General features: G+C 38.7%; 1 protein-coding gene across 1 annotated transcript in view; it reads left to right on the top strand.

The window, feature by feature from the left end:
* Positions 1 to 13,017, top strand: part of kcnh1a (potassium voltage-gated channel, subfamily H (eag-related), member 1a) — a gene marked incomplete at both ends in the record, with an annotated part of 62,737 nt that overhangs the window by 35,920 nt on the left and 13,800 nt on the right. The window contains 2 exons of the mRNA XM_079249395.1: positions 1,441 to 1,709; positions 9,382 to 9,581. Of these exons, the coding sequence (XP_079105521.1) occupies positions 1,441 to 1,709; positions 9,382 to 9,581 (469 nt within the window). The remainder of the gene's footprint in view (positions 1 to 1,440; positions 1,710 to 9,381; positions 9,582 to 13,017) is intronic.

Here is a 13,017-nt window from a genome sequence, read left to right as displayed (position 1 = left end):
ATTTGGAAAGGCTTTCTACCAAGGGTGTAACAATACCTTCACCTACATTGATTAAATGAGCAATGATCCAATTGCATTGATCCAGAAAATAATACTATACTGCTTTGTCCAACTCAGGGTTGCAGTGAAGCTGGAGTCTTTCCTAGCAATTGATCAAACGTCTTTGCACCAATCACTTATAAGTGTATTCAATACGTTTTTTATTATATTATGGGAAAATAAAGATCAATATTCAGAATGTGGCTTTATTTTGGTTAAAAGAGCAGTTAATTTTAGTTTTTATTAATTTAATTTTTATTCTTAAGAATAAAATCATATTATGATATTTTAGTTGCCTTTTGTTTTTTTTCTTTAGTGCACTACTTGGCAGCACTGGTGTGCTATTGGACTCACAGCAGTCTGACTTCCATCTAATTAACATGTCCTGTTTGATTTCTTGCTTGTGTTGCTCTCATTCTCAGCATCTGCTAAATGACTGTAGAAGTAGAAGTAAATGCTGTCAGATGTGAACAGCAGTGATTGTGTTTAATCATCACCTGAAAAAGTGTGATATTTATTGATCTCTCCTGAATCTAATTGGCTCAAAAATCTATCAAGGTAGATTTTTTTTATATACCTGTAAGAATTTAATAGTTATTGTTAAATAGAATTATTAGAATAGAATTATTCATTATATCGAACAGCTTGTGCAGCATTCTTCTCTGGACAATCAAGCGATTCCACATTTCTTCCAGCACAGAGCCAACCTTCTTAACCAGTTTGTTCAGTGGTTCTGATGCTGCTGTCCCAACAGATGATTGCTCTTTGAGACTTATAGAAGATATTCAGTAACATCATGGTCAAACACTGAAGGATCTTCGCTTCCAAGAGATTCAGTCTGCTCCTTCCCTCCCAAAAGATGCTTTTGTGTTGCATTTCCAGTCCAGTCTGTTGTCCATCTGAAGTCCCAGGTGTTTCTAGTCCTCCTCCACCTCTTCTTCCAGGATGTCAGTGGAGCTTTCCTTCCTCTTCTTCTTCCTGAATGGCCAGCTCTCTGCACTCTGCTTTTTGTCCAACACTGACACACCCCATAAATGCAGAATCAGCAGGGTATTTTTGCAGATAAGAGATGTGTTTTTTATGTTTGAGGTGTCCAGTTGGAATGGAAATGGTGGTAAAAGGATACTCCTGTGCTCCTGACCACCATCTCAAACGCACAACTCTTCAGTCTCAGAAGCTGTGGTCTGTGACAGCCTGACTAAATGTCACAATATCAAGGAAAAATGATGACATGCCTAGAGCTGTTGAGCTTTGCTTTTACATTACTGTACCATAATCTGATGATGGTGTAATGTGTTAAATGTAAATGCTTCCTCCACTTCTGGGCTTTCTGTTTAACCACTTCTGTTTATTAATTTTGAGATGCCTTGTGTACTAAATGACTGATTATTTGCCTTTCAGGTACAGCATAGGTGATTATGAGATCGTCGATGTGGAAAATAAAATGGTCCGCATGGACAGCTGGCTCTTCATCCTGGCAGAGACGATGGGCAGACCATACCGTTTGAATGCCACCTCAGGAAAGCTGGATGGTGGACCAAGCAAGGACTCTATCTACATTACGTCCTTGTACTTCACCATGACCAGCTTGACCAGCATCGGCTTCGGCAATATCGCCCCGACAACAGACGGAGAGAAAATCTTTGCTGTTGCCATGATGATGATTGGATGTGAGTGGAAGCTCTTTATTTTTATCTCCAATTTGGAAGATACATGAGAAGCCCAGCTATGCTCTTAAAAGCCACAGTTACTTCAATGAGTGAATTATAAATAAAGCTATCAAAATTGAGAAAAAAAAACTGAGCAGTATGTCCAGAATATGCTGCTCAGTTTTATTTTGTTCCAGTGCCAGACCTATCATTAGTTTTTATTTATATTTATATTATGGTCCGTGTCACGGTGTGGAGGTGGTGGTGTGGACCCAAATTGCAGAGGAAAAAAAACCCAACTTAAATTCTAAAAACTGTTTGAGCAGCAGAAAAACTAACAAATGAAACTAATAAAATGAACCAGCAAACAGAACTCAAACCAAGGAGTATAAATACAGACAGAAACAGAACAAGACACAGGTGTATTGACTTAACTAATTGAGTCCAGGTGAATCTAATGAACAAGAAAGCAAAACAGGAAACAGGACAAAAAGGTACTAAATGAGGAAAACTACAAAAAAAACCCACTAAAAAACAGGAATCCGGAACTAAAAAGACACAAAAGGTACAAACCATGACAGGTCAGTGATAATTCTAATGACAACTGGCTGCATTATTTACATACTTATGCACACATAGTTAAGCAAGATAAATCATGGTAAAATCCCTCCGTTACGGGGCGTCACCGTAGCAACGCATTAATCAACTGATTCCTGATCAGCTGCCTCATAACAGGTGAATGAGAGAAACGAGCTGTAGCTTCATGGCATTTGTTTGGCATAAAAACTTAACTTTGGCATGTTTAGCAAGTGTTGTAAAAATACAAATTAGTTACAAAATGTTTACTGTGTGGGACCATGGTGCAAGCGGATTAAACAACTTGGATCTGTAAATTAGACGGTTATAATACACTTCGCGGAGGAACTAAACTCTGTTTTGTACATCATAACAGTCTAATGCATGGCTCCTAGTAATTTAATCCTTACTAAAACCGTGGTCGGTGAGAATTCTAATGGCATCTGGCTGCATTGCATGTAGTACAGCAAGTTAAATCACCGTAGTATCACCATGGCAACGTATTGATCAACTGATTCAGAACAGCTGTCTTATAACAGATGACTGAGAGAAACACGCTGTAGGAAAACGGTTGTTTAGCATACATTTGTTACATATAAACATACATACATATGAACATTTGTTATAGAATGTTTACTGTGTGGAACCATAGTATAAGCGGATGAAACAACTCAGATCCATGCATTACATGGTATAATCCACTTCGCCACATGTCAGGGTGTTCGCATTAAAACCGTCGTGTTGTGCATTAAAACCGTGCAATGCACGGCTCTATGAGTTGTTTAATCCTTACCAATTTATCGCATGACTTTTCATTTATAAATTAGATAAAGACAAAAGTTAACACTCTTCTAACCAATATTTTTTATGAATAAATTATGCTAAGTACAAATTAGGCTGAAATATGTTATACAAATATAACATTATGTATACTTCTGTGTCAAGAGGAGTAAAAATAAATAAGATAAAAAACAAAAAATTAAATTTTCCTATCTTTTTTTTTTTTTTTTTTTTTTTTTTTTTTTTTACCAAACAAATAAAAAAGGATGGGGCATGTTAAGGTTTATAAGAGTCTTCTGCCATCAGACTAAGTTTAGATTGAAATCTTTAATAAATGGTTGCTAGATTTAGTAAAACTTTTTTTTCTCAATTCTTCAGTAGAAATCTTATTTTTCCAGTTCTAGATGTCTCCTACCACCCATCATCAGTTTTGAATAAGTTTTTTGTTTCCAGTTAATTCAAATAAATAAATAATTGTTATTTACTGCACAGAATTGCTATTAAAGAGAATTTTATGGTACAGTAGGATGCAATGAGAAACATTTGACTCTAAAACCTTTGATTAGATATTTATTTTTGCAGGAAATTTCAAGTCCTAAGTGTATTGAGTACACCTTTTTACATTGCACTCACAAAATTTTATAATTAGTTTTGAGAAATGAACATCAATATGAAGTTATGAGACCATAACTGCTGTAAACCACAACGCCAATCTAGAGTCAGCAGAGATAAGAAAAAGGGGCCAAAATAAATCCATACTAATGGTTGATAAACGTTCTTACAGATTCATAGCTCATGCATGCAATATGTGATCCAGATGAAATATCCTTGCTAAATGTTTGGCAATTCATGCCTACTGAATTTTAAATTGTGCGCACAAATATTTAATGACTTCAGAGCCCAAGAAAGTGTGCCGGTGTGTGAATAAACCTACAGAGCCAACACCAAAAAACTCAAGATTTAATCAAGTGCAGAAGGCCCTCATAGCACTTCGTCTCACTGGGGTGCATGCTAATGTGCTTAGCAGTGGGAAGCCCAGGGTAGCGCTTTGCACAACTTTCTCCGTCTGTCTGAAATTCATAGCAGATGCTTAACTGCTCCTCAACTGACTGACTCAACTTAGTGATACAAATCAAGTGCAGTGTCTCCATCAACAGTGTGGAAAATGGGACAGAAAAACCAAAAGAAAAAGTCATTTGCTCGTAAATCAATATGACTGATTTGGATGATTTATTGGACTCAGTCTGACTGGATTTGTTTTCTGGACGTAAAAGTCAGTGTGTAATGTGTTAACTTTTGTCATAAGTGGTGGTGGAGGTGTCGACCCAAATGCAGGAGAAGGGAGCCAGAGATGCAGAACCTAGAGGTTTTAATCACAGAATAAACTGAAGGCAGAACTCACCAGGGATACATGGTCTAACACACACACACACACACACACACACACACACACACACACACACACACACACACACACACACACACACACACAATGATCCAGTTACTAAAAACAGAAACCAATTCACTGTATATATATACACACACAAACAGGTGGAATGACTTAACTAATGAGTCCAGGAAACAGGAAACTAGACATCAGGGAACTAAACCAGGAAAACTGGAAACTAAAACAGGAAACCAGGAACTAAAGAGAACACAAAACATGACATCCTGACAGAGTTCAAATTGTTCTTTTTATGATTGTTGTCAGATGGACAAAAGCAGATGGAGATCAGTGGTACTTAGGGTTGTTTTGCTGCAGGTGAAGTTTGGAAATGTGGATATCTCTCCATCTTCACACAAAATCTTTAGGACTTTTGTTTGACAGATTGTTTGACGCAGCAAAGCAGTCAGAATTTAAACCATTTGTACAATAAATTCAAACTTTATGTGGATAAATAGCAGCTTGCCACCTTGAAAACCCCACTGTAAGTTTGCAGGTTTAGATGATCTACGCTATTTGAGGAATTGATCTCATGTCTGTGTTTGACGTAGAGGCTGAGAATCGGTGGTTAGAAAGGTTCTTCTCCAGCTGAAGGGTTGGCAGGTTGATCTCCAGGCTTTGTTTATGTTAAAGTATCCTCGGGCAAGATACTGAGCCCGATTATGTCTAATACGCACATCTGTGGTGGATCGAAGTGCTGCATATTGTAGAAAAAGAAGCAGTCTGTGAGTGTGTGTGGCTGTGCGAATAGCTAAGGTTAAAAGTTGGGAGATGAATGAAGAAAATGTATTATTTATATTTGGCTTGCTTTATGTTGATAATTTGTGCTTTTTGCACTTCCCAACAGTATGAATGCTGCTACTAGTTTCCAACAGCATTCATATAATCAGTATTATTATGATAATACCTTTTATTAAATGTATTAATTTGAATTAAACTGAGGAAAAATCTTAATGTGGATCAAATTGTAACTTTACTGTAAATTGTAACTTTACTGTAAATTACTAACTGTAATTATTAATACATTTATTAATTACAATTGACTAAACTGGTCTGTTGTATTTATTATCAACAGACCAGTTTAGTCAGTGGAAATGAATATTTATAGTAGTAGTCTCATCATTTTCTTATAGTTCAATTGTAGTTTAATATTTCTTTTGCTAAATTCTGATCTGATCTCAAATTAAGCAAATGATTGTTGATAACTACCTAGCAATAGTTTTCTAAATATCATTTTTTGTAAATTGATGAATTTTGTCAGAGGTAGTTTCATAAAATATATTAATCATTGTCAGAAGAAGGCAACTAAAATCTGGATCTGATGTAAAGAGGGTTTAATTGTCTCTGAAAATATCTCATTGTAAGATGTGAATGACAGAAAAATCAGAATTATGTGCAGGTTTGAAAGTGAAAAGCGCCTCCCTGCTGTCCCCATAGTTACACAACAGCCTCCTGCAGAACAAAGAAAATGCATCCATATTGGATGTAAATAAACTGCGCTGCACATTTAATGCAACACCTTGAAAACCCAAAAAAGTTCCAACTTTTTTGTTTCTTTTTCATTTTAATCAGCTCCAGTCAGTCTGACTTAATGCAGCGATGCAAAGATACAGTGTCATTTTAGTCCACTTTCACTCATTACTCCAGTCTGCTGTGTGATGTGTTGAGTTATTCAGCTTTTCTGAGGCATAAATTTGCAAAACCTCAGGAAAAAACAAAACAAAAACAGACTTTTTCTCAGTTTCTGAAGCGATTTTAACATTTGGTCTAATTGCAGTTTTTAAGTTTATAACTCTTTATGTTTAAATATGAATACTGTCTTCAAATTTTGCATAATGTGTTTTAATCTCCCCATTTCTCTAGAGTCACGTGATTAAAAAACAAGTGCCAAATTTTTCCCCACCTTTAAGCAAAACATCTAATTCATGAAGATTTTTACAACATTTTCCCCACATCTCAGTGTTAATAATGTATCTTTTCCTGATGCGGCTCATAAAACGGCGTACAGTACGGGGCCATTATGTGTGACTGCACACGGAGAGGAACACCTCAGAGCAATAACTGATGCTGCCAGATCAATTTAGCTCAACCCTCCCTCCGATCCCTCTGCAATCACCCCTCACCTCCATTGTACTTTTTCCAGGCACAGTCTCAACCCTGAGACGAGAAAGTGACTGCACCCCCCCCCCCCCCCCCCCCCCCCCCCCCCACAGCCGCCCACCTTTCGCTCTGATTTGGCTGTTGGGCTTATGAATACATTCTCAGGGGATCTGGCAAAACTCATTTGCAGACTTGTCTTTGTCTAAAATTTTCATTGTAAGAGACAAATCATCGTAAATATCTAAAAATCCGAGCGCCTTGGGAGGATTCGGTTGTAGATGCAATCTAGCGGAGTCCACGGCTGTTCTCTATGAAATATGGATGCTCTGATACTGAGCTATTTTTACCAGCAGCACTGGATCGGTGCTGGCAGCACAGGATCACAGCGTGACGGGGGATTGCGGGGTGGCATGGGAAAGAGTTGGTGGGGGGGGGTTTATACATATGTCCTGTTTCTATAGCAACTGTTGGCCGGGGGCTGGAGTTTCTGACAACTATATTTTAGCTACCTTCAAACGAGCCAGCTGTTTGATGGTGAGCAACGTGCGATGAAGTTGCGTACAGCAGCGAGCGAGGTGTGAGGGGTGATGTTGCTGACTGGCTTCAGCTTTGTTCTGCACAGATTGGTTGAGTTTCCTTTGTTACAGCATTTCCTGCTTGTGAGAGAAGTGAAGGTTGCCATCTGCGCTTGTTCTTGTGGCACAGTCATCCTCAAACACTTCATCTTTGATTTAATAGGCTCAGACTCTTTGGAAACCTTTCCTGAACTCTGCTGATTTTGATGCCTGGGAACATGTAACCAAACAGCGTTAAGGCATTACGGCTCATAGTGGCGTGCTGCTTGATAACGTGGCTGCACAGCTGAGTAATGTAATGAAAGGATGAAAGTTGCGGTTTATCGTCCCCCTCGAGGAGTTTTTGAGCACTTTTTAATTAGTATTATTCCCCGTGCAGCTTTTCAACACTTTGATTGTGCGCCGTGAAATAAACAAACATGCACAAGTGCACGCACAGGTTACTGTCACCATCTGAGGATAATTGAAATGTTTGGCTGGCATGTTTCCTCTCTGTCCCTTCTAGCAGGGCTAATTAGGGCTCTGGTGCCAAGAGAGCACTGCTCACATAGAGCAGACATCTGATGGCTTTGATCCACACACATGCGCCAGCTGTTGCACCAGTTGAACCACCTTAGATGTGCTGCTCTGCTCTTTCTGTTGCTTTTCATGTAATTCTTCACACAAGACAAAAAAGAAAATCTTTTTTAATATCAATCTCAAAATGATGCAGTAACTGTACTTTTTTCCCTTGATGGGAATTTAGACAATCAGCGATTTAATCAAAGCATGAGCCGCATAAAACAATATTAAATCTGAGGGAACGTGCGGTGTGAGACATTGGGTGAGGATATAAATGTAAAATTAAAAACCTTTAGTTATAAATACCTTGATGGTGTTGTTCAGGCAGATTTCGAACAAGCCTGTTGTTACTTTGTGGGAAATCCATTGCAGAAGAGTAGGAGTCTTCCAGAACAGCAACCATCGGTGCAGCACCATCAGCTCTTCATGGTAGAGTGGTCATACAGAGGCCATTCCTCATTAAAAGAAGAATTTGCCAAAAGGAAAATGCTAAATTGTCTCATTTGATTAAACAGACTGATGGCACTGTTTGTTAACTCATTAATATCATCCCTGCAGACAAACATGCAGATAGCAGAACCATTCTTTGCCATATTTGGTTTTGGAGGACTTGTCCGCGTAGAGAGGAGGATAGATGCCCAAAAGTGATGGCGTGGTCCAGACTCAAAGTGTTCTCACAGTGCTGAGGATCGATGCTGTGTTGCATTTCAGCAAAATTTCGACTGGGAGCATTTAGTCGATGAAACACAGAAGCAGCTTCAGGAAGAAAAGCTTAAATCATTGTACAAAAATCTTTTGCACGCCTTTTCCATACACACAAGCTTGTGCACATCCCATACATTTTTCTTCCTAAAGGTTTTTTTAAACTATGTGTGCTGCAAAAATATGTGTTTGATATCATATTGATGTTATTAGTAGACAGTAAAACTTTAGAACGAAAATTGGTGCTTTACGGTTGATAGCCCGGTTCCTAAGCTGTGTGAGGAAGTGTGTGCAAGACGACGCGGTTTCGATTGAAATCCAAGCACTCTTATCTCTGGGTCTTTTGCTTTGAATATACTGAGTCAGTTTCTGCCTTTCTTTTCTTTGCAGAAGTTTTCAAGCTCAGTGTAACTTGTAACTTTTTAAATTAAAGCAGATTTTATTTCCTCTACTTAAAAATGTGATTTTCTTTGCTGTTGTTTATAATGCCTTCTAACTGTCTTTATATGCAAAGGACTAGTTAGGATAGCCTCCACCCATTCATGATTAAAGATAAATCCAGTGAAAATCCAGCTCATGCATTTGCATTTTATGACAAATGAGATTTATGACCTGGATATGTAAGCATGAGCATTCATATTTCCACTGACCTTTCTACATGAAACAGAGAAACTAGCATAAAAAAGAGGCTTTTACTGACACAAAGGTGCACTAAATACAAACAAAATACAACAGTTTTAAATAATCTACGAGCATTTCTGTAAGAAATACTGATGTTGAAGAGGTGATGTCGATTTTTAAAGTCCTGCAGCACATTTAAGGACCAGGCAGTAAACCACCTAGTTTTACATGGACAATTTTTCTCTGTAAATATAAACAACCTTATATATGCCTCTCAAAAGCAAACTGCATGAAAATTTTCTAAAAATCTTCCTCTCCTTTTTTTCCCTCTCAGCTCTCCTTTACGCCACCATCTTTGGTAACGTAACGACCATCTTCCAGCAGATGTACGCCAACACAAATCGTTATCATGAGATGCTCAACAGCGTCCGAGATTTTCTAAAACTCTATCAGGTGCCCAAAGGCTTGAGCGAGAGAGTTATGGACTACATCGCCTCCACCTGGTCCATGTCACGGGGTATAGACACTGAAAAGGTATGTCGGCATGTGATTACTGTTTCCAGGTATTTTGTCTTCTCCAATAGAAAAAGATGGAATTTCATTATACTTACAGCAGTCTGCTTTAACAACTTCTTCTCTGAAGTCGTCACAATCCAGATGAGACCGAGGGGACAAACCTTGCAAAACTCGTTGGTGTAACACTTCAGTGTTTGTACAGATTAAACAAACCAATCGTAACGTGTTAATAAGGCAGTTGTGGAGATGAATTTTGTTATCCGTCAGCAAAGATGGGCTGTTTCCAACCTTCTTGCTTCGTGGTTATTGAACAGGAAAGAATGAAAATGGATTTTAAAAGATGCTGAAGAACTATTCCTGTAAAAGCTATAAACATCAATTCAGCTTGTGTGCTTGTTGGGCTGCTTGTTGGTGGAAGCATCACAGTGATTGCTGATATAATTTGCAAATATTAAGATAATATTTAGCAGTTTTAACATAGGACTGCCCTGATTGGATGAGTATATTTGGTGATTGTTATTCAGAGTGTAGGTGCATTTCCATTACACCTAGAATTGTGCAAAAACTAAATATCGCAATAAAAAACACTTAATGAAAACACCTGCATTTTAAAAAAAAAGTCTCAAATATTGCTAAAAAGTTTTTACACTCTCATGAGGTGGTTTTTTTTAGATGTTTCCATAAAGAAATATATTACAAAAGTGTAATGGAAACACTTTTTTTGCATTTACGTGTCCCAGGAGTGACATGGGGGCTAATGACCAGTAAAAGATGGCGCAATGTGGAGCAAACCACTGTGAAAATGAGTGAGAAAAGCTTTAAAAAGCTGTAAAAATTCTCAACATCAAATAGGAGATGACACTAAGTTAGCCACCATTCTCGTAAAATCTCGTTCCTCTCACGAGATGAGAGGTAAACACTGAGGCTAATGCGCTGAACACTTTTCTCATGGAAAAACCTGCAAACCGCAATTGTTACTTGTCAAAACTCACAAATATGGCTTTTAGTTTGAGAAAAAAGGTAATGGCAATGCAGCTTGTGAGGTAGATCACGTGGGAAGCAGCAGAGCTGTTCAAGTTGACTGCCTGACATAGTTTGCAGACATCTCTTCATTAACTATACAGCAGAAGCATCATGTGAATAAAGCAGTGAATGTAATGTTGTTTCAACAGTTTCGTTGTGGTCTTTCCTTCAGATTTGAAGAATTTTTAAAGCCACATTATGAAACTTTTTTACCCCCAGTAACCCTCAGTTTACTTCAACTTTTACCCGGCCAAATCAGCTTTCCATATACAGAAAGCGCAAAAGATGTCAAAATACGTCTTTGGCAGCCAATGCAGTCCATAAAAATACAGATAAGGCATAATAAAAGAGCGAGAAAGGATGTTCATAAAATAACATAAAGATAATCATGATCATCTCAAACCATGCAGACATTTCAGCCAATCGGTCGGGACCATGGATTGTCTATAAAAAGATGGATGGAGCCTTTGTGATGTCACCCGTTGGTTTCTGAAAAGCTGAACTGAAGCTCATCTCACGGTTCCTACCATCACCATCTTTGCTGCGTCATGTGTGTCATCTCTCCCGGAAAACATAAATATGAGGAAAGAGGTGGAGCTGAGAGGGGGGCTGTGAGCGGCAGGGTGGATAATTGACATTGAGAGAACTCTGAGCTGCCTGTAGCTAACAGCTAACCGAGCTAACCCGGAGTTAACAGGAAGTAACCAGCTACTGTAGGTAAGCGGGCTAAAGCTAAGTCATGCTGTTCACTGGCTAAAAACCGCGGTTGTTCTACGTTCTTACTTGAAGCAGTAGATCGGGTACCTGTCAATCAAAAGGACACGCCCCTAAATATGCCAAATTTCGAGATTAAATTACTTTTAAGTTAGGAACTCCTCCCCAGTTGTCATGAAGGTAAACCTGACCTATTAAACCTAAAATAATGTTTGTACCAGGCTGTAAACATGTTTATTTCTGCTGTGAAGTTGATCTTTTTAACATGGGAGTCTATGGGGATTTGATCTATTTTGGAGCCCCTAGTGGATGAGGGGGGAACTGCAGTTTTGGGCACTTCCGCATAGGCTTGACTTTTATCCGCCGGAGGTTGCCGCTTGTTCTGGACGAGCCCTGGGAGCAGATCTCAGAATAATCTGAGAGAGCTACAGTGTTACTATTTGTGGATTTGTGTTGCATAAACTTAAACATGACTTTTCTTAGAAGTGCTTAGTGTGCTCTCTCCTGCAGTGACAAACATCTGACTGGCACTACCACTTCTGGGAACCTTGAGTATTCTTCTCATAGCATCAATATATGCAGCTTATAACTTCCACATGGCAGATTTTCTATAAGAATCAAGGTGCCATGTGATGATTATCAATAATGATAATTATAATTCAGCATTCATCTGCCATCTTACCTGCAATCTGAGCTCTCTCCAACAAGTAATCACTTTTTCTCTGTCTTTTCCCCTCTTCCCGTCTTTATCTTGTTGCCTATTTCTTTCCAGAACCGACTGAGCTAGTTTAAAAAAGTCGTGTTGATATCTAGATGCTGGCGTATGATGTAATGCTGTAAAGTGAAATGCTGATGTTCAGCGATGCAGTGTCTCAGAAAGACATTATAAGGATCAATGATGTGGTTGTGGATGGAATCAAATCTAAATTTACCTGATTATTCTTGAATGGGAAATTGTAATGTTTCAATGAGTTAATATGAGCCAGAAATGGGCAGCAGATTTTAGATGCCTCCCTGCTCCAGCACAGCCTGCTGCCAGGTTCAGGTACAATGGCCTGTCGCAGGTGTCCTGGAATTGGGAAAGATCTACAGTAACCCCTGAAGGACCATGGCTCTTTGTTGTTTAATCACTGGGATATGTAGAGGCTGTACGGTGTTGTTCTTTATTTTTAGCTTCTTTCCACAATCAGCTTTAAGGGGCTTCCTGTGGCAGCTTTCTTTATCTGTTTATTTAGTTTCTGTAACTCGCTGGTCCTGATGCTGCTGCCCTAACAGATGGCTGCAAAGCAAACTGCACTCTGTTGAATGGCATGACATCAAGGCGTGGAGACTGCTCTGTCAACACGTTTTCATTCCCACAGTGTAATATAATGCTGCTTGGTCATCCTTTGAGTCAGTTTTAAATGGATAGGGAATCAGCAGTTATCCTTCAGCCGCAGTGAGTGATGGACTGGCTGCACCAAGAGGAAAAGACGACAGGAAAATGTCATTCTGTTGTGCTGAGTTATGAAAACTAACACAGGTCAAATAAGGAGGTCAGAGAGGAGGAGAAAGATCTACTCATCCTTGACATGCTGTTTTTTTTTTTTTTTTTATTGCAAGTATTTATTTCGACTTCCTTCCCTTACGAAATTTCTTTGGAAAACTTTGGAAAACTTAATTATTAGGCATTAAAATACACAACACCATTGCTGAAACATTACTGACTTTAAAAATC

Source organism: Telmatherina bonti (genome assembly GCF_933228915.1).
Source record: "Telmatherina bonti genome assembly, chromosome: 11".
Taxonomy (NCBI): Eukaryota; Metazoa; Chordata; class Actinopteri; order Atheriniformes; family Telmatherinidae; genus Telmatherina; species Telmatherina bonti.
The sequence above is the reverse complement of the archived record's forward strand: the minus strand, read 5'-3'. Positions and strand labels throughout refer to the sequence as shown.